Source organism: Colletotrichum siamense (genome assembly GCF_013390195.1).
Source record: "Colletotrichum siamense strain Cg363 chromosome Unknown KSG_Cg363_contig06, whole genome shotgun sequence".
NCBI classification, from domain to species: domain Eukaryota; kingdom Fungi; phylum Ascomycota; class Sordariomycetes; order Glomerellales; family Glomerellaceae; genus Colletotrichum; species Colletotrichum siamense.
In genome coordinates this window covers 4,467,606-4,488,586 of record NW_023501019.1, presented here as the reverse complement: position 1 = coordinate 4,488,586, position 20,981 = coordinate 4,467,606, and the positions used below count along the sequence as shown (strand labels likewise).

General features: G+C 50.0%; 8 protein-coding genes across 8 annotated transcripts; 2 read left to right on the top strand and 6 right to left on the bottom strand.

The window, feature by feature from the left end:
- Nucleotides 1-2,072: 2,072 nt before the first annotated feature.
- On the bottom strand, nucleotides 2,073-3,620 carry RPT5 (26S proteasome regulatory subunit 6A; the record flags this gene model as incomplete). Its single annotated transcript, XM_036642057.1, has 4 exons — nucleotides 2,073-2,093; nucleotides 2,144-2,778; nucleotides 2,831-3,246; nucleotides 3,304-3,620. 4 exons carry the CDS (start codon nucleotides 3,618-3,620, stop codon nucleotides 2,073-2,075), a joined length of 1,389 nt encoding a protein of 462 aa, XP_036493263.1.
- Nucleotides 3,621-4,289: 669 nt separating this feature from the next.
- Nucleotides 4,290-5,035, bottom strand: CGCS363_v010207 (UPF0132 membrane protein; the record flags this gene model as incomplete). The annotated part of the gene is made up of 3 exons (XM_036642056.1): nucleotides 4,290-4,344; nucleotides 4,393-4,557; nucleotides 4,698-5,035. The coding sequence occupies 3 exons, from the start codon at nucleotides 5,033-5,035 to the stop codon at nucleotides 4,290-4,292; spliced, it is 558 nt and encodes a 185-aa protein (XP_036493257.1).
- Nucleotides 5,036-6,073: 1,038 nt separating this feature from the next.
- On the bottom strand, nucleotides 6,074-7,066 carry CGCS363_v010206 (54S ribosomal protein L11; the record flags this gene model as incomplete). The annotated part of the gene is made up of 1 exon (XM_036642055.1): nucleotides 6,074-7,066. The coding sequence occupies one exon, from the start codon at nucleotides 7,064-7,066 to the stop codon at nucleotides 6,074-6,076; it is 993 nt and encodes a 330-aa protein (XP_036493804.1).
- Nucleotides 7,067-9,120: 2,054 nt separating this feature from the next.
- CGCS363_v010205 (uncharacterized protein) lies at nucleotides 9,121-13,408 on the bottom strand (the record flags this gene model as incomplete). The annotated part of the gene is made up of 4 exons (XM_036642054.1): nucleotides 9,121-10,280; nucleotides 10,335-11,502; nucleotides 11,558-11,798; nucleotides 12,267-13,408. 4 exons carry the CDS (start codon nucleotides 13,406-13,408, stop codon nucleotides 9,121-9,123), a joined length of 3,711 nt encoding a protein of 1,236 aa, XP_036493255.1.
- Nucleotides 13,409-14,121: 713 nt separating this feature from the next.
- On the bottom strand, nucleotides 14,122-14,628 carry CGCS363_v010204 (uncharacterized protein; the record flags this gene model as incomplete). The annotated part of the gene is made up of 1 exon (XM_036642053.1): nucleotides 14,122-14,628. The coding sequence occupies one exon, from the start codon at nucleotides 14,626-14,628 to the stop codon at nucleotides 14,122-14,124; it is 507 nt and encodes a 168-aa protein (XP_036493256.1).
- Nucleotides 14,629-16,317: 1,689 nt separating this feature from the next.
- CGCS363_v010203 (uncharacterized protein) lies at nucleotides 16,318-16,847 on the bottom strand (the record flags this gene model as incomplete). Its single annotated transcript, XM_036642052.1, has 2 exons — nucleotides 16,318-16,444; nucleotides 16,546-16,847. 2 exons carry the CDS (start codon nucleotides 16,845-16,847, stop codon nucleotides 16,318-16,320), a joined length of 429 nt encoding a protein of 142 aa, XP_036493260.1.
- An 854-nt stretch (nucleotides 16,848-17,701) lies between these two features.
- CGCS363_v010202 (uncharacterized protein) lies at nucleotides 17,702-18,137 on the top strand (the record flags this gene model as incomplete). Its single annotated transcript, XM_036642051.1, has 2 exons — nucleotides 17,702-17,801; nucleotides 17,851-18,137. 2 exons carry the CDS (start codon nucleotides 17,702-17,704, stop codon nucleotides 18,135-18,137), a joined length of 387 nt encoding a protein of 128 aa, XP_036493261.1.
- Nucleotides 18,138-18,780: 643 nt separating this feature from the next.
- CGCS363_v010201 (uncharacterized protein) lies at nucleotides 18,781-20,561 on the top strand (the record flags this gene model as incomplete). Its single annotated transcript, XM_036642050.1, has 4 exons — nucleotides 18,781-18,859; nucleotides 18,916-19,253; nucleotides 19,306-20,164; nucleotides 20,218-20,561. 4 exons carry the CDS (start codon nucleotides 18,781-18,783, stop codon nucleotides 20,559-20,561), a joined length of 1,620 nt encoding a protein of 539 aa, XP_036493258.1.
- Between the last annotated feature and the right edge of the window lie 420 nt (nucleotides 20,562-20,981).

The following is a 20,981-nucleotide window of genomic DNA, read 5'->3' as shown; positions in this document are numbered from 1 at the left end:
AGTACCTTAATTATAGGAATCTAAGCTAAAGAGGGGAGGGTTTTAAAAAGCCCTTTATATAGAGGAAAAATAAGTATAAAGTAGTAGTTAAGCGAATATAGTTACTAAGGGTAGAATTCTCCTAAGTCTGTAGTACTACCTAGATATTAATAATAAGTATAGCTTATAACACTTACTATAATAAAATATAAAGGTATAAGTAGCTCTTATTAAATAAAGATATCTATTAAATAAAGTAGTTACTATAAAATACTAAATAGGATACTTATATACTTACTTAGTAGAGCTTACTTACTAAAGTAAGCTTTAAAGTTAATTATTACTAATAAATAGTTTAATAAGTAATAAGTACCTTTAGCTATTATAAGTATATTACTTACTATAAAAACTAAGTTAACTTATATACTACTAAATATTATATTAAGAAAGTAAAAAAGCTTCTATAGTAATACTTTACTATTAATTACTAGTAAATAATATATTTTTCTAATAAATATTACTTTAGTTTAGACTTAGAGAGAAGGATTTATATTATATATAAACTTAATAAGTATTTTTATTCTAAGTATATCTAAAAAGTTAACTTCCCTTAAGATAAATATTAGAAGTATATTTATATATAGAGAATAATTAGATATAAGTTTAAGAGTAAACTAATCTTCTATAATATAAGTAATAAGAATAATAAGATAAGTTATAAATACTATATTAAGTAGATTCTTAAGTTTTATATTAAATACTAGCTTAATTATAGTAATAGCTTTATATTAGAAGAAGATAGAGATTCTAGCTATAGCTTTTCTAAAAAGAATAAAATCTAAGACTAAAAAATAGCTTATAAGCTAAGTTACTACTTTAATTATTATAATAGTTTAGATTAAAATCTTATAAAGAACTACTAAGAAGTCCTAAAAGAGATAATTAAGTAATACCCTTACTAATAAGAGGGCGATATTAAGTAACTAGTAGAAAAGTTATAGCTATATAAGCTTAAGTAGTTATTTATTAATAAATAAGTAGATTTAATACCCTTAAAGCTTAAAGAAACTATTATAAAAGAGGGCTAAATAACCTATTAGTGATCTAAGCTATTAATTATTAAAAAAGAATTCTTTTACTAGCTAGATTAATATAATTAATACTACGTTGCTAGCGCTAAAAAGAGGGTGTTATGTGGTAGCTGCGTTAGGTGTGTGGGTTTTTTTTGCAAACCGGGTGCCCCTGTCCCCTCGATCGCCCTGGAAGCGACCCCAGATGCAGCAACGATCGCCCGTCCAAAACAAGGTCAACGGTCGACGTCGTGTTATTTGCGCCGCCGACAAGCGCTTCGAGGACGGATAACGGCGAGCGGGATAGCGCCACGCGTTATACCTCGCAAAACGCATTAAACCACTTGGCTAGCCATTGGCCATTTCGATTGGCTGCTGAATGCTGGGCCTTGACTGTGATGGTTGCCTGTACCCAAATAGACCGTCATGTACGTAACGGCGTAGCATTAAGGCGAGATGAAGTAGTGAGAGCGTATGACCACAAAAGTAGGACGGAGTGAGAAGGTAATCTGTGCAGCCATCGAGACCATGCCACTACCAAACCCTTGGAGCCTCTCGCATGCGATCGTCATCAGCTCGACAAGGTCTCGCCTTGCGGTAACCTCGAGGAGCGGCAACTCCGCGATGTTCCTGGCGTTTCGTCGATCTGGCCCCCATAGCACAAGCGCGTTGTTGCTGACGCGCGTATCTTCTGGTGATCTTCGAGCACTACGACAGCAGTTCGAGGCACTCTTCCATCTGCTTCGTGGTGTTGAGACGGGAATAGTGCCCAACATACTCGCCACTTGGCGAGAGGCCTCACTGTTCGATGGTCAGTAGACCCGAATGCACTGCAAACAACAACATCACCGAATCACGATCCGAATCATACTGGCTCGCCAACCCTGCTTTCCATTCCTATAGGGCCGCTTGAGTGTCCGTGGTAATCGTACAATGTTGTCTATCGCGTTCGAATCCTCTATGCCCCAATCCCGCCAGAAGCAATAAACCCAGATACCCAGCGGCATCCAACACTTGGATGGATTAAGCGTAGAAGTTGACCGTCTGAGGCAAGTCAGTACATGTGTGATCGAAGGGCTCGCTATAACACTTACGTCCTTCTTCTTGGCCTGCACCTCGGCAATGGCATCCACGTAGTGCTCGTGGCTAATCTTGTTCTTGCCCATACGCAGGGCAATCATACCAGCCTCCACACAGACAGCCTTAAGCATGGCACCTCCGAACTCGTCTGTGCTGCGAGCCAATTCACCCCAATTGACAGCGGGGTCAACCTTCATCTTGCGGGAATGGATCTTGAGAATCTGCGCGCGGGCCTCCTCGTTCGGCAAGGGGAACTCGATCTTTCGGTCGAGACGACCTGAACGAAGCAGGGCGGGGTCCAAAACGTCGACTCTGTTCGTGGCGGCCAGGACCTTGATGCGGTCGTCTGACGCAAAACCGTCCAGCTGGTTCAGAAGCTCCAACATGGTGCGCTGCACTTCTCTGTCACCGCTCTTCTCACTGTCGAAACGCTTCGTACCGACGGCATCCAACTCGTCGATGAAGATGATGGCGGGGGCCTTCTCCTTGGCGAGAGCAAAGCAGTCTCGTACCAGCTTAGCACCGTCACCAATAAACATTTGCACCAGTTGGGGACCGGCGAGCTTGAGGAAGGTGGCATCGGTCTGCGCTGCGCAAGCTCTGGCGAGAAGCGTCTTTCCGGTACCTGGAGGGCCGTACATCAGAGCACCTGGTGAAGTCAGTGTTGTCTTGTCCAACGAAATAGCGCTACCGTAACGTACCCTTCGGCGCCTTGATGCCAATCTTCTTGAAGCGCTCGGCCTCCTTCATGGGCCAGACAATAGCCTCGACGAGCTCCTCGATCTGCTTGTCCAGACCACCAACATCGGTGTACTTCTCCGTGGGCTTCTCGTCAACCTCCATAGCCTTGACTCTGCTGTCATACTCGGCGGGCAGGGTGTCGAGAATAAGGTAGGAGTCCTTGTTGACTCCGATGAGGTCGCCGGGCTTCAAGGTCGTAGGGTCGACCAGACCGATCAATGGAAGGAATATGGTTTGTCTAGTGGAGGTCTTGATAACTGCCGACTTGCCGACGCGGGTGGCGTCCAAATCGATGTTCGCGCCCTCCTCAGATGATTCGGCGGTCGGGTCGAGATCGAGGAGTTCGACGACGTTACCAACGAGGTAGGGTAATTGGCTGGTGGAGCATGCAAGTCAGTCATTTCGTCATCACAAGCTGGATGGAGGGGCATACCGGTTGTTGGCAATCTTGTCGAGGTTCTCCTTGATCTTTTCCCCCATGGTAGCCTTCTCGTGCGTCAACCGTTGCAGTTCGCTTCGCATGATTCTGGAGTCGTTCTCGAGCAGGCGTTTGCGGGTCTGGATGTCCTGGGTGCTGAGGTTCAGGATCTCGTCGTCCAGGATGTCCTCCTCGTCCTCCTCGGCATCCTTCATGTCGGCATCACCTTCGGCTGTGGGCTTCTTCTTGTCCTTGTCCTTGTCGCCATCATCTCTCTTCTTCTCGTTCTGATCCTGACGATCGAGATCCTCAAGATCCTCGAGGGTCGACATGGTGGCGGGGTGTGCGGGCGGACGGAATTAAAAGTGCTAAATTATCGTCAAGGAGAGAACAATCGCCGTGTCTATCGTCAATGCGTCAGGTGTGATAGCGATGGTGGGGGAAATGCCGTTGTTCGTCGTGAGGTGGGTGTTTTGTTGAGTCTGAAAGGGACAGCTTCCGAGCTGCGGTCGTGAGGCTCGAGCTACCTTACTCTCTCAAGGCAAGCAACAGTCGCGTAATCAGCCTGGCCTGGAGCTGCCCTGTGCGTTCAGCCGGAGTGGCCAGGCCGGAAAGCGCTAGGAGGAAAGTCCGACCGGATCCGGTTACTGTGCGCCAACTGTGTCTATACGGTACCAATTACTGTACCGGAGCAATAGCAAGCAATACGAGGTGAAATCAAGAACGAGCTACGCCTCTTTAGTCTCATGGAATGTTTTGATCTCTATTTTGCTTCTGAAAATTCGCCCAACGAATCGACACAAGAAATTGTCGCTCGCTATCGCATCTAACGAAATCCCAGCCCAGTTGTGACGCAGGGCCAAGCTCCAGACCAGACATCGCACCCGTGGACGCTCTTCCATCTTCCACCGATTAAAAGGGTATATGATGTGCACAAATGCATAAAACCAGTCATTACACCGCATAGCTGCCATCTTACAACAGGATGCTCCGTCATTAAATCATTCGTCGTCCAAGATACGACTGGCCAGCGCCCCGATGATGGGGACTTCGAACCTGCGACTTGTAAGCGCACGTCCCTGTTTGGGATGCTTATGAACATACCTATCCAACGTATCCGCATCTTGGTATGCCTTCAGCGCCAGCCAGATCATCATGAAGACATCCCCAATGAAGAAGAGCCAACTGAGGAAAGCGGACCATGAGAGGAAGACCAAATGGAAGATCATGACTGCCGTGAAGAGCAGCGCTGACTGCCACGCATGGAACCTGTACCCCCTGTCAGAAACTTGTACACCATCTGCCACCCATGCCCACTGAAAGGCATCGCGGGGTCGGCCATGTTGCCATCCTTCGCGGCTCAATGCTCAGGACCTCGAGATGGCTCCACCGTGTCCCATTCCACGTACCTTACATAGTCGCTGTTTCGCTCCCCAATCAACAACAGGATGGCGCCAAGTGGCGGGAAGGCCAGGTACGCCAAAGCCGCCTCGTAGTCCAACCGGATCCCCAAGCTCGTGTCAAATTCGCTCACGCCCTCCCGATGTGCGTCCGCCGAAGGGTACGACCCAGGCAGGCTCGGTTGCCATCCGCGCTGAGGCTGCGGGTGTTGCAAGGGCGGCGGCGAGGGCTGGTTGTAGGGCGAGAACGGTCGTCGGAAGTCGGCGGAGGCGCGCGGCGATGCGAGCGGCGGGGAGAGAGCTCTTTCGCGCTCTGGCGGGGAGGATTGGTACGGAGCGAAGTCCATCGTGATGCTCTGTCTCCGGAGTGCTTCTCGTCAGAATGGGACTGCGCTCGATATTTGCTCGAAGATTCAGCTCGTCGTAAAGGAACGGACGTCGAGGGTGCGACGATCAAAGCAAGTCGTGGTTGTGGGGTGTTCGTGTTGATGGTGATATGTTGTCGAGGAATGCGTGGAGAGAGTGCGAATGGAGAGGTACGTCAGCTGGCCGATTTGGAGAGAAACGCGCAATGGCATGGCGTCAGGTACACCGGACTACACTGGACTCGAAGCACCTTCGCAACCCTTTTCCCGCTGGAGCTTCCGCCTCAAGCTTAATTAGGGGTCTTTTTCGGTCCGACGGCGCGTTCATGCAGGTCACCTGCAGCGGTCATGTTAGTGGCTTGCACCCCGCACCCACCACTCAAATTGGAGCATCCCTTCCAACTGTCAGTCTGTTACTGATGCACATCTTTGATGATGGCCCAGGGCTACATGTCAAGCTAACATAGTTCATCTGTTTAAACTCCCGTTGACCAACTACGTGTGTCTGCATTTAGACTTGTTTCTTCACAGCAAACCAGGAGACATTCCCCTGAGACGGGCAGGCTTCCTCGGAAGGCTGATCCTTGTCATCGCTTGAACCGCCCCCTCTCATGTGGATTCAATAGAATACACTTCAATGCTTTCCGTGAAAGGGAAGCGAAATCAATGTTTTGGTAACTTAGTAATACTAAGTACCTAGTAAGCTGTGACATCGACCAGATTGCTTGTAGGTTCTTTGTGATCACCGCCACTGTCATCGTCTTCTCTACCGGCGTCGTCGTTATCGCTGTTATAGTTGAGGGTTACCATAGACACATAATCGATAGGCGATTTCTATTAGGAAACCGAGCTTTCATAGACAACAACGTGAGAGTTGCCGACCAACCAATTTATGCTGGCACGTCAAAGCTCCAAAATCACCCCCATACCAGCAGATTGTCATGAATAAACTCTATAGTAGAGATCCGTCGTCTCCTGATAATACAGACTTTTACAGGAATATCATACACTCCCTCCCATCTACTCGCTCTTCTTCTCTTCAGCCTCAGCCGGCTTGGCCTCCTCCTCCAACATCGTTTTCCGTCCCTCCAGCGTCAGCCACAAGCTCTTGCTACCAGCCTCCAAAGCATTCGTAAGACCCAGGCCAGCGCTCTGGAGAATGTACACAAGCTGTGCCCTCAAGCCGTCCAGACCACCCTCGATACCGCCAACCCACTTGACGCCCTCCACGTCAAACACGTCGCCCTCGACACGTCCACCGACGAGCAGCAGCTTCTGCAGACCGTTCTGCACCATCGGGTCGTAGTAACTCGGGTTCTTCTTCCTCGTAGGCGCCGGGAACTTGGGCGGACTGGGCGAGAGAATCCTCATCGCAGCAGCCAGATGCGCAGGCGACACAGCGGGGAAAACGAGCGCCGCCGTCGGTCCGCACAGCAAAGGCGAGATCTGCGCGTAGGCAGAGTCCTCCGGCACCTCAAAGCTCTTCATCGCCTCGTACGCCGCCATGCTCAGATCGTGCACCAGCGGGCCCTTGCGTCCCTGCTGCGTGTTCGGGTTTGCCTTGGCGACTTCGGGGTCGTAGAACTCGGCCAGCTTCAGCGCGACGTTGAACATGCGCGTGCGCAGGACCTGCAGGTTGACATCGCGGCCCAGCACCGGGGAGCCTTCGGGCGTGGCTGCGTCGAGGGCGTTGTTGAGCTCGCGACGGACGGCGGACCACTCGTCTGCCGTCAGGTTGCTGTGCTGGAAGAAGAGGATGAGGGGCGTCGTGCGGAGGAGGGAGGTGTAGGTTCGGATGAGCTGCGACTTGCGGGTCTCGGGCGGGCGGGCGGAGGGAGGCTTTGTCGCGGGGACGTAGTCGGCGGGCATGCGAGCAAAGGAGCTGCCGGGGCCTGCTGCTGAGGGGGCCGCGAGGTAAGGAGTTGTGGTGCTGAGATAACGTGCGATCGGGGTGGAGGGGGTCGCCAGCCTGCGCAGGGCGCGGGCGGCCTGTGTTGGTAACCGAGGCGGCATTCTGCAACATACAGTCAGTAAATGGGTCGCGGCGAGGATTTTGAGGGCATCGTACGTGTCTGGTGAGCAGGAAGTGCCTGTCCTGCCGCTGGATATGCTGGTGATGGAAAAAGTCGACGAAGCTTTCGAGCTTCAACTTCGATCGGACAAATTTCTGGCGGTCCGTGCGCCATCATTGAGGTTGATTTGATTGGCCAATCAGCCACACCCCTTTGACTACTCGTCAACCCGATGATGTTTTCACTAATACCACCACAGCGGAGAGAAAAGGCTTCTGAAAAGAGTCGAAAGAAACGGGGAAATAGAAGAATAGCAATAACTATCCCTAGCATTCGAGACCAGCCACACGGTCGCTAGGTATCTTCTAGGTGGTCCGGCATTGGTCCGGCCGTGTGGGGCCGCGTCTTCGGATGGCTGCCGACTCTACCGTGAAGGGTTGAAGTCTCATAACCCATGTCCAAGTTGCAGAATTATGAGAACTACACGTTAAGTTGTTCTTCAGTCACTGAAAAAGAGACATGGGGGCTGTTCACAGAAAGGTTGCGGTCATTTTGGTGCCATGCACCATTATGGCTTGGAAAACTTTACTCGTTGACTGTGAGAAACCCATTTAAAGACCAAGAGATTGACGCAATGCACTGAAAGACTTTTCCCAGATCTTGTCTATCATCGCACCCATTTCAAACTGGAGACATCTTTCTGCTACTTAATCTCCTCTATTCCAAAAGTATTTAACATGACTACCACCACCACAACAAGAACAAACATGGCTGTCAACAAACGCTATTTCGGGCACGCTACTGATTATTTTCTGGATAACTTGGAATTCGCTGATAAGCATCTCCGAATCCGTGGTCGATGGATCACCCACCACAGCGAACGATTTGCCTCAACCCTTCTTGCCGCGTCAGCGGAAGGAATCGAATGGGCACGCAAGAAAGAAAGGAGGCTAACCAGCGAGTGTCTAAAGAGGACCGCCACACACAAGAAAAAGTTAGAGGAAGCCTTTAGAGATGAGACTCGATATTTCGACTTGATTATCGAGCTTAAGCAGATCCTTCGAGAGCATTACCTGCTCAAGTACCTCGGCTGCCGCCGGAAAGATCTCAAACCCACCTTTCAGAAATACGGTGCTGTTGAGAAGGTCAGCGAGTTCTTCCGATGCGAGCACTTACGTCGTGAAGGCATGACCTGGGGAGAAATGATCCGGGCTATAGATGAGGAAGAGCGCCAGCTCTGGGCATGGCAGACATCGCGCAGTCTTCAGGATATTAGTCGTTATGGCGAAAGCATCCTCGGACCAAAGCCAACAGCACCAGTCACAGAAATTGCGAAAGGCATTGCCGTCCTATGTGGCGAGCTAGACGGATTTGATGCCACAACTGCCTTTGAGTCATTGGTCTCCATCGTCCGAGAGAATACGGGAAAGTCCGATCGGGACTTCAACGAATACACGGCATTCCTCTGGAACGCATCCTGGGAGGAATTGGCCGAACGACTCCGCAATGACAGAGCGCGATTAGATCGGAGATTTGCCGGAGATCATAACAAGGCATTGAGGGACCTACTTGAAACAAAGATGGACGAGATGAATAGCCGCCTTTTCAAGAACAACTTTGTAAGCATTAGGTTGGGCATCAGCTGGGTGGAGCCGACACGAGAGGCATGTGAAGAAGCCATCTTTTTTAGAGCTAGTATAGAGAGTTTAAGCAACAATTAGCAGTTAGGGTAGATTCTTCGAAGTACTTGACATCTATCACGCCATGTAACAGGGACAGTAGAGACGACGGAGATAATAGAGACAATAAACTGATAGGAGCCAAGGAACAGTTGGTGTGATACAGAAAATACAGCTCACGCAACGGTGAGGTTGAAGTTTCCCTGAATGTACGAATTACACGTGTGACAGCACGACTACACTGAGTCCAATGCTCGTCAGACTACCTAAATACAGATGCTGGCTTGCCACGACATCGGAACCCCAAATTGATCCCAAGTTTCCGGCATCAAACCCCCCAACCAATAGAACTCTCTTCTGAAAGAATACTGAGTCTTCACTTCTTAGCAATGTTCAGGCCGTGAAGCTTTGCCTGCAGGTGTTCAATGGTATCAGATGCACTTGGGCTCATCATCAAGTGACCGATACCAAGGAACATCTGAGCTTCGTCTGGGGTCATGTTCTTCATGAAGTCCATTGCTCCATTTGGGCTCGTCAGAGTGCGGAACAGCTCAGGTGTGATGGGGCCGTCCAATTTGTTGCCACCGAGCATCTTTTCGCAGAAGGTGAAGAATCGCTCAACCTCACGCTTCGGGACACCGCTCCACTGCAGAAACGAAGACTCGATCGCACGTGTCTCTTCGAGACCAAAATCTCCAGCGAGGTTGTAATGCTTGGAAAGCTTCAATCCGAGGATATCTGCAGCATCAAATGGATGCTTCTGGCGGTGCTTCACCAACCGGTCGATCCACATAAGGATAAGGCGGCGCGTCTCCGACCCGGCCGGTAGTCTTTTGTTCTGCTCGCTAATGGTGCCCATGATGGTCTTGTGCGCATTGGCTTTCATCCATACGTTCTTGTAGACAGAAACCTCGGCCTCTCTCCATGTCATTCCGATTGTGTACTCGTGCGAATACGGGTTGGGGTCGTGGTGGAGGTATCGTTGGCAGTGGCCGGCAGCACGACTCTTTGCGGTAGCGTCCTCCAGAATCTTATCTGTCAATTTCAGAAAGTGCTGGAGATATACGTCGTACGGCTCTTCCTTCAACTTGGCCAGGTGCCCTGGCCCTTTCATGTCCGCCCAGTGCTGGGCGAAGTATCTCATAATCGACGACCGAAGAGCCTCTGAAATACCGTCGCGAGTGACGACGAGGCCCTTCTGTTCGACAGGATAAGGGTGAGGAACCCATCTCTCGGTAGGGTAAAGCGGCACCGAGGACAGGCACGACACATGACGAGATTTGACGTAAGCATCGTATGGGAGCACAATGTGATCATGGCCAACTTTTGAACCAAGAAGGTCAATCACGTACACACCTTCTTCCGTCGAGACGCCTCTGATGTGGCAGCTGAGGATTGGGCGAGGCCAGAACATAGGATCTTTGCCTTTTGAGGTCTGAAACTCATTGGTTTCGCGGGATATGTCGCCAGCAGTGGATGCAATCCATTCAGCGTTGCGACTGAGGACGGTCATCTCGACAATCGCATCGCAGTGTGCTGCTGATGATAAGCATACTGTAACAATTGGGAGTGAGGGTAAAGGCCACCTACGCGCAAGGATGAGGTATATCAAACCCTGAAGGTGGTAGTAGATGTTGTCAGTAGCGTCCCACGCTAAAAGCTTCCTCTTGACATCCGGGTCCGCTGTTTTCAGACATGCCTTCCAGTCCAAACCTTCTCGACCAAGCCAGGGCCCACAAGCTGCGACTGTTGACGAGAAAACGGTGCGAGAGTTCTTCATAGTCATCTTGTCAGCCAGGTCTTCCGTCGCGGGCATGTCTCCTCTTCCATCTAGATTCATCGTCACTGCCGCATCAGTGAAAAGCTCCGAATAGGTAAAGCTTTGGAACTTTTGAGCCACCGCACGTAGCATGTCGACGGCGCGGAGGAAGTGCTTTCGCTTCTGACAAGCGTAGTAGTGGTTATTTGACCAATCTGCCTTCTGGCACTTCTCCGAACAATAGGCGCGCCTCATGTAGCGGAATGCCTCGACGTGGCAGCCTGAGCAGTGCCGCAACCTATTGGGTGAATTGGCGCAGCGAACGTGACAGAAAGCGCACTTGTTCACATCAAGAAGCTCATGAAGATCATTCAACTTTGTACTCGCAGCTACTTGATGTAAACGGTTATCGGAATCCTCGTCATGTCGTCCTTGGTAGATGAATCGAGTGTATCGAAGCCAGGCTTGCTTTCTGGGTAGTTCGGTTGCATCGTTCGAAGAGGAAGATGCAGGATAGGCACCAGGTACGGAGAGTTCATCGGCGGCGACGGGGGCCGGGCTGACTGGAATAGTGCCAGAGACAGCGAGTTGACCGAGAAGCTGGCTGAAGGTGCAACGGATGGAGAGATCAGACCGTTCGTGGAGGGAGAACGCAAACCGCGTCAGCCACCAGTAATCATGGGCGTTGGGGTCGCTTGAAATCTGGACGACACGCTGGAGTGAGGAGTTCGCGTAAGGCCAAAGGGCGAGTACAAATCGGCGGTTGTAGTCAGCAATGCCCTTCTCGAGCTTTACGTCCGGAGAGATGACCTTTTCGTCATCGGCCGGCGTGGGAAGCGCAGCAAACATGCGATCGAGAGGGTCTCCAGGCTGCCGATCGTAGCGCTTTGAGCGGTCGAAGTAGTCAGGGAGACCATCCTGGAAAAGGTGGTAGTCGATCTCAATGAGATTCCGCCGAGCTTCTTCATCGAGGGTGTCTGCCGTTTTATTCCCCTTGCGCTGAAAACGAAGCCGACCATTAGTCTGAAGCCTAGAAACGTAGTGGAGGACATACCGAGTAGCCTGACACGTCGAGAACGCGCTCGAGGTGATGGCGGTCGGCCAGAGTGAACCAGGAGGGCGTGGGGGTCGGGTACAAACCGCCGGAAGCCATCTCGGTGGGTTTCTGGACGGGCGAGAACAGCGTAAAGGTGGCGAGGACGAACACGTCGGGGACGATTTCAGAGAGGATGCGGGCAATGGGGTGGCCAAGAGACGTGTAGCACGGCCAACCCGATCGAGGATAATTTGCGTTGCTGTGTGGAAAGATTAAAAAACGCGAAAAGAAGTCAAAGAGGTTTTTCCCATGATTGGGTGAAAAAAAGACGGAGAAAAATCATTCACCTGTTGTGATGTAGGAGGAAGGAGCCCTCAGTCGTTCCTGCCTTTATCACTCTTCATCCCCGAGTTCGGGTGGATCACAATGGGAGTCATGCAGCTGAGGCAGCAACTCGACAGAACATTCGACGAAATACAAAACAAGTCCTTTACCTTTGAGCTCTGAAACTCAGTGATTCCGCGTCAGATCAACGCCGGCAGCTCTAGGTCGACTGGGCCACCACCAACCTTTACTCTGGCCGACCCCTTCAAGAGTGTGCTCTGTCTGGTCGGCTTCTCCTTGTTTTGCTGTACCATCGGCCCCCAAATCTGTCAGAATTGCCACTCTTCGATCGTTCCAAGGACAATACGTATCAAGCCATTGCCTCCATGTCTTTTCCACAAACCCCTTTTGAGACCCATCACTCAAAATCAGACGACCGTCCTCGAACTGGCGCCTCAACGTGCCGAGTATAATCTTGAAGATGCCGACCGAAGCTCCATTTACCCAATTCCATGGGTAACCTCTTTCAGTTTGTCGTTTACGCCATGCTTCGGCTCGCATGAAGTACTCAAGCACCAACTCAGGGGCAGTTTTCGACACCGCGTGGCCTTCGTTGGCCCAGATTCGCTTGTGCAATCGAGCTTGTTCTTCCCTACTATTCTTTGACATAGTGACCATAATCTCCTCAAAGTTGATTTCTGCTGTTTGGATGTCCTGAGCGGATATGAATGTCCCTCGTTTGTTCCCGTCGTTGTCCAAAAACGTTGGAACACAATCAGCCATGGCGCAGAGGATCGGCGGGGAAACTGCAAATGCTACATGATCATGGATTCCAGCTTCCAAGTCTTCAGCTGTACTCTCAAAGTCGGATAAGAGGACCCTCAACACATCTTTTCTGGAGTCCTTGTCATTATAGCATAGGATCTTGTGTGCAAAAATGCCAAAGCCGTCATTGAACTCAATGGTGTACCGGCATGTCGACGCTTCGCACTCAGGGAAACCACACCAGCGCCAGTCGCAGTCCGGCGTATTACCCAAATTCTGGAGCTCGCGGTCCTTGTAACGATCTCTAATCTTTCGACGACGAAGCAAAATGTTGTAGTACGCATCATGTCGATGATTTCGAGTCGATCCCTCAAATGCAAAACTCGGAAAAGGGGCTCGGGCACGCTTGTCCACGACTTCAGTGGTAAAATCAGGAGGTGTTTTCCAGCTGTCATCCAGGAAAGTTTGAGACATAAACCACTCCAGAGCAGGACCATGCTTGCTATAGTCCAGTTTTGGAACAGGTGGAAGCTGTTGCAATTGTCTCAGATCCGGGGCGGAACGGCTGCTTCGCAGTGAATTCTCGCTTCCGCTGCTACTGCCTTCTTCATCTGAGCCCCAGTCTGACAGGGCCAGTGGAGGTGAAAGTTCGAGGCTTCCAAGGCTTCGGACGCTTCTGAGGGAACGTAATGAGGGTGATGAATTCGCATCTCTCTCCGAAATTAGTTCAAAAGAGCCATCAGGATCACTTAGAAATGACCAGTCATGACTGTCATCCATGGCGGATGATGAAGATGTCTCATGATAATCTCGCCTATTTTCGCCTTTGTCGTCGAGATCTTGATTATTTTCAGTGGGAGGATTCGGGAAGAAGAAAGAGTTGCCTTCATTCTCAGCCATTCTGGACGCCGTTCGAAGAAATTACTGGTGATCGAATATTCTGGGTTACGACTGTGATGCTGGCCATCGGATTCTGATGCGGTAGAGAAGCAATGAGAAGATAATGGTTCGACCATTTAAGTTCTGCTTGGTCGACATGGCTTCATATATAGGCAACCATATCTCTCAGAACATATCACAACTGGCTTCACACAATGCCATTAATGATGAACAATGCTCAGTAGCCGTTCTTTCATGACGCACTCGAGGCCTGGTCTCTGTGATACCTGACCATAGCTCCTGCGTCATAACAAAGGACCATGGATAGTGGCCTGGCCATCCCATGGGATTGGAATCAACTCGAACACAAGCTTGCAGTTTACAGTGTCATGTGGAAGAAAGCATACGAGAGACGTGCAGACAGAGGGACATGATATGCGACGAAAGTTTAATATGTGCAACTTTAGTGACGTTTATTCAATGAATCCTTTATCACAAGTTGGAGAATTCAGGCTTTCAAAGACCGGAAGAACAAAGGAGGACAAGGGCCTGAAAAGCTTCAAACCCCAGTAGACCTGACCTGCAGGCTACTGGATGAAGTGGACGTTGCTTGCCTAGTCCAGATCTGATCCCTTGTTGACTTGATACCAGCTATCTTCCAACTCGCCGTTGTCGTCCTCCAAGTCTGAGGCCTTCCGTTTGCAAATTTCCTCCGAGGGTGTGCCTGCGGCCTGGTCCGCACCCTTGGAATCATCGTCTCCGTCCAAAATATTAGTAGCAGCGGCCGATTGCAAAGCTTTAGTGGTCTCTCGCTTGCGGCGTGCGGCCTCATCGGCCAGTTCTTCGGTCCGGCGAGAACGGGCCTCGTAGCCGGCCACCAGCTCCTTGACACGGCCGCCCCCAAAGGATCCAACTCGAATAACTCCAGTGTTGCCAATTTCCGAGTGCTCATAAACGTCTGGGGATCCAATGGTATTGCTACGATTATTGATCTTAGACTTGTTGGGATAGGAGTTGGAGAAGTCGGCCGGAGCATCGGATGGCTTGCAATCCTCCAACCATTGCATGCAGCGGGCATGGTATCCGGCGCCACCATGCATGTTCTCGAGAGTGTCTGACATTGTGTTGGCTATTTGTGAAGAGTTCGTGTTGAGTTATGTTGATGGTATGTGTTGCTTCAATTGATTCAGTTGGAAGTGACTTGCTTCTGAGATCTGAAGGAAGACGAAGGCAAACTGGTCCATTTATGTAAGTTCCGGATGAAAATCATACTTGAATCAATGAACTTATTTGGTTCTGTAAAAGACCAAGCAGTTGAATGGCTTTCTTGTTGCCATCCTCAGGACAACGGAAATACAGGTTTACCAATTCAAAGAACAGGCTTCTGCGTGTACCACGTTTTCTGTCTGGACACAATGGGCGTAGTCCAAGTGCAAAAGACCTAAAAGCCTACCATAAGAAATCTGGTGAATAATACTTTGGCTCATAGAAAATAAGATTTGGGGCTCATATCGTCAAAAGATATCAAAGGAAATGGTCCTTATGCGTATTTGACAGGCCAAGGTCTCAGAATTAACTCCCTGGTTGCATCAAGCCTACAATCCCGAGATAAGTTGCAAAGGCTAAGTTTCGATGCTAGTAATTTGCAGCGTTGGAGTGGCGAAGAACATGGCGGTTTGAAGGGAACAATCGACATCTGTGTTCCGGGTACCCAATCTTCACAGTCTGATTCTCTGACAGTCTTTCCCATGCTTATCTCATATACCTGAGCGCTCTTAAGCACAGTAAATATGATGAAAAAAAGAGAACCCATATGTTGGCTTGAGCTAAACTCATCACCAGACCAGAAAAGACTGTTGAGCGAAGTTTGAAAGCCCGACTATGCGCAATTGTCTGGGAACTTGATGTCATCCCATCCAGAACCGTATTTCAACCACTCAGCATCCAACATCCAATAAGACGTACGTCCCTCAAAGATCACTCCGCAACTCGCTTGTTCTTCTTGTTGGGATGCCTCTGTTCTGCACGCGGTGAAGTCAGCCTGGGGGACGTTGTCGATCTGATCTGAGACATGCCGAAACCATGGCAAACTCAGCCAAGTTTGAAAGTGGCTGGCCGGTTGCGATCCGGGAACAAGAAAATACTGGATGTTGCGAAGGAAGCCGCTATGACAACCGATAGACAAAACAAAAGAAGAAATTTTAGGGAGCAGAGAATGCCTTGTGGGCGACACTAAGAACATAGAATTCAGCCATGTGAAGCGACGTAGGTCGGAGTACACGACGTTAGACCAGCTTGACCTTGGCGCCAAGGGAAGTTTGCTTGCTTGTTCATTCCGGGGGCCTACGCGCTGGGTAAGACTTCGTGCGATGTAGCGCTTTGGCGGACAAGAACACATGCGCTCTTCCAGCCACAGCGCCATTCCATCCGGTTGAAACCAAATTTAGGTACCCAAAGTCTGGTCATGCCAGTGCTAAGTGGCCGGCATGAGTGCAAGAATATCATCTCAGGCATTGGGGGTGAGTGTCACATCGGAGAAATGGCAACGAAAGGATTTCACATGGCCTCAACGTATGCGCAGAAGTCGAAGAGCAAATATTTCCAATTTTAAGCTTGTGACAGCCGGATCGCCTCATAGAGTGTACCCCATCGAGATGCGCTGGGCGTCAGTAAAGTGATCGACTCTTGTTTGCCCTCGTTAGACCGTGGCACATGTGCTAGACCAGGAAGGCCAAAGCAACGTAAACTATCAGACGTTACTGACGCCAAGTGATACTCGTTGGGATACGCTCGAAAACCTCGCCCAAGTCTCAGAGATCGATATTGCTGGCCGGCCGGGCCAGATTAGCCCTCCAATGATGTTTGTTGATAGGGTCCTTCTCATACAGGTTGATCTCGAAGAACCTATCGTGTATGTCACATTTGAAGTTCTTGAACCTAAATGAGACGGGTTAGCAGGGGCATTCTCTGAAGTCCAGTACCGTTCAATGCGAGAAGAAGGATTCACCGTGGAGGGATGAGGAAGAGAGGTTCCATACGAATTGACCTTCTGGAAGTTGACTTGGATCAAGAAGTCTTCAGCAACCTCCACATATGAATGGGTGCGATCCGCAAAGCTGACAAAGTACCGCTTGCTCTCTAGCGGCCCATAGTTGACTTGACGCACCAGCTGGATTGCATAGAGAGGAAGGCGGTTGGAACTATCGATCTTGGAAGTTTCTTCTATGACTGTCGGCTGGCTGTCTTTGGCCCAGGCCATGAATTGAGTGAACCTTGCCTCATGATCGGTACGCAGAGCCTTGTAGGGCTTGAGGGACTCGCAGCAAAGTAGTGCAGACATGGCGTCTACTTGATTGATGTTCAGAAACAGAAAGAAAGTAGTTCGGAGAGACTTGCTGGATTGCGGAAGAAAAAGAGAGCGGGATTCCTCCATTACCATTTAATACAAACTCATCAAAGGAGCATTTGAAGTACTCGGTCTGTCAGGACCTAGCCACGGATACCAAGAGCCCAATGCCATCTCTATTATCATTGGCTGTCGCACATCAGATGAGGCCTACAAGAAATAAGATTTCACAACACATGAAGACACATGGGCCATGGTTATCAAGAAGATAGAGTTGAGGCCTACCATTCCACGCGTCCAATCATACTGGACGCTTGTCATCTTGCTCAGAATGCTCCCGGCGATAAATACCTCCCCCAACCAACGTGCTCATTTCCCGGATTTCTCTCCCTTCCCCACGGCCGGCACATGTTGTGCGAAGCCTGTCACTCCTTTTCACAACCTTCGTTGCCGACCAGATCACTCTTTTTCTTGCTTTGAAGCTTAGCCCTTGCCCTCTTGTTCTTGCCATAACCATCCAGCAGGCTTACCACTCCTTCAACTCTTTCTCGGGTAGGCCTTAATCTCAAGTTCAGACCCCTCAGGCTCGACTGGTCTAGGGTTCTTTTATCATCATCATCATCAGTCTCTCGAAACCGTTGATCCTCTGTGGGTTCAGACCGGTAGTGGAGGGCCACTCGAAGAATATGACTGGAGTACAGCGTCTAGCTTCCTCCAGCCTGCTGGGCATATCGATGGGGAGCAGGAGAATCATGGGCAAAATAGAATCGAAGTCGAGAGGAACGTTATTCCTCAACAGTCCTTACCAGAAACACAACAGTATCCTGGCAATAACGACTATCAGGACGATGTGTCCGCTGAGGAAGCCATTGCGGTCCATGATAGAGAGTCTGGCCTTTGGCGATGCGACCAATGTCAACGTGTTCACCAGAAGCGATACCTTCTCAAGTAAGTCTCTCCCGAGAGTGTCCAAGGAGTGATTTAATTGTGATTGAAGCCAATGCATCACGAAACACGCCAGACAATTCAAGTGCACAGAAGAGGGTTGCTCTTCAACGTTTGTTTACAGGAAGGATCTACGCCGCCATCGGGAGGACAGACATCCTGAAACTGTTGAGGGTTTCTTACCTTACTTCTGCCCTCACAATGGCTGCAAGTATTCGGAAGGGAAAGGCCGTGGATTTCCCAGGAAATACAATCGCGATAGGCACGTCCGCACACAGCATCGCAACCAGCCCTTGGGCTATTAGAGTTAGACTCAATGAAACCGAATGCCAGGCATAAACCTTTGACCCCCCAAAGTACTATGACTCGAATTCACTCCATGCCATCAGCGACACCCAACCTTCCCGCACGGAGAACGAGCGCCATTAACCGCCGGCACCGTCGAATTGCCAGCCCCAACGGCCAGCTGCGCGGCCCAAAGCCGCTAGCGCGAGCAGCGCAAAATTCCCAAGCGAGTTTGGCGGAATCAGAATGCTGTGAATGGCCAGCCTTGTGCAACTGCGGAACTCGTAATTCAGTTGGGGGACTGTGGCTTACGCTAGCTAATCTCACCACGAGACTTAGGCTCGATTTTTGCTCCCTTTTTGTCTTAGCTGTCAGCCCCAGCTGTTCAGCTACATCATCCCGGCCGGAAGCTATGAGGGGTCTTTCAGATGATCTGAGCTGTGAAAGGACAGAAAATCTGCGGCTGTATGCCGGGGATTATTTGCGTCCGGAATGTTGTGACCTGACATGGTGTCGATCTCGCGGAGAGCTTAGATATAAGCATGTCTGTCATCCCCCTCCCGGCAGATGCCCCTGCCCAGCTTTTCCCCTCGAATCGAAAGCCTATACCCTGGCAGACTGCATCCCAAGGGTGATCACACGACTATAACTTGGCAGAGGGTCAGCCAGAAGGGCATCGTGCAGAGGATCTCCCAGCATGGCCAACATCGATCAAGACCTTTGGGTTCCAGGTAACTTGACCTGGGACCAACTAAACTTCCATAACAACTGCACTGGTAGGTACCCACCTAATCTCTACAAGCTATCATCGCGTAGCTCAAAACGACAATAGCATGGGGTCAATGGCTTGGAGCATTGGTGCAACCTGACCCTTGGGACCCAAGTTCGACACGCGGAATGAGCATGGAACTCTCGATGATACTCTTTCTCAACTCCATACCCGATAATTCCAGTAACTATACCAGTCTGACCACATGGTACGCCGATGTATCTTCTTTCTTCGCCTACAACATGATGCACACTCCTATTCCGAACGCCACCTCCCCCAAATATTATCAGTTTAGCCAGCGATTCAACGACACCATCCTTTGGGGCCCGAAAGAAAAGTGCGAGGCCGATTTCTGCAAAGCTGTCGGATATACAGGAAGTCAGGATTTGTGTGGCATTGGAGTAGGTGTCTCTCATGTGCGTTGGTGTTCAGTTTGGGCTGATGTGTTTGCAGGTAGTGGTGTCCTACTTCCTCGAAGCGCTTCTCGGGACGATATATCTCATTGCCTTCACCGTCCATCAGTCGATTCGATACTTCAACAGAAATACGTACAAGAAGAAGAGACAAGCTGGCCAACCGCAGACTATCAGCGAGCGAATCCTTGACTCTTTCCGCGGCTCCTTGGACATGTTCCTAAGCGGGGCCATGCTGATTGCTGTCGCCATGCTGGGGGCGGCGCTTTATTCCAGTATTACCAACAAAGAGGAGAGAGAAAAGGTCAATCCGGATCTGCCTTCAGGCGAAGCCGTCTATGAAATGGCGCTCTCTCTAATTGCCTCCAACTTCTCGGTATTCCCGGTCATGCTACTCTATGCTTTAGTAAAGCATGACGGCCATCGGAAGTGGCTTCATCGCGCTGTGTTGTTCATTCTTTGGGGCCTGAGCGCATCCGTAGTCTACATGGCGCCGAGAGCTGAGGTAGACTATGCAGAGCGCAAGAGTGGCCATGCGAACTTTGACTGCGACCAGCGCGGCTCGCAATACTGGCACGTTGTCAAGGCGACCCAATTCCTTGTCATAGGGCTGCCTCTACTCTGGCTTATCATCACCATTCTTCTGACCACAGGTTTCAAGATCCCTGGCTTGGTCGACAAGCCCTGGGTCAAGACATGGAGGTCGATTTGGCGCCTTCTGATTGCGTGGATCAACCTCTTTCTCATGTGGGGCATTCTCGCCTACTTCACGCACTTCAGACAGAAGATCATTGATGCGGCGGGTGGTCTAGACAAGAATGATAAGTGGACATTTGGCCAGGTACTTGCCTTGGCCGCGTGGGTTCCAGTCGTTGCAGAGCTGTTCTACATCTTAGCCTGTAAGTACTCACCTATTGATTTGAGGAACCATCGGATGCTGAAATTATTGCAGTTGGCCTGGAAGACAGTTTGTCAGGGCATATGCCCTCAGATTATCACGCTTCGCTTGTCGGAAACACTGTCCAGGTTGACCCAAGTCAGGAGAGACCTTTACTTCATAGGGATTCGACCTACGATATGCGACATGCCTCAGTCTACAGCCAAGCGTCGATGTACGATCTCAAACAAACTTCGACAAATGCCTCATCGGCCACAACACTCGCTTCTCCACCAGCATCAACACCTTCGACTCAAATGGCATGGCACGACCCGAACTATCAACCATTTCAACAGCAACACACAACAAATGCACAAAGACATCAGAGCTGGGACCCGTATTACCATACTGGGTGGTAGGAGAACTTTGCAAAGGAGCCATAGTTGTTCTAATATAGCTAAGACGAAGGAGAGACGGAACTATGGCATCATGTACGATACATTGCAAACGAAAGTATTAATCCTCATGTGACGGAAAGCATGAATAGACGAGCGAAAATGAGAGCTGCTTGTACACTAGAATCTCGCTAATATCAGCCACACTTTAAAGACAGTTATATTGCTCGCGAGCCTCGCTGATGACATTAGGTCGACCGCAAGAAGTCTTCCGTCCTCTATGTATAGGTAGATACATTGGATGGTGGAAATCGCGATCAGAATTGAGATCATGGGAGGGAAAGGACAAGTTGATTCGTGAGCCCGGCCACCATATACCGAATAAGTAGAAACAGGACAAGAACCAAGTTACCTTCAAGCCATAGTTTCATCCGAATTACGCTG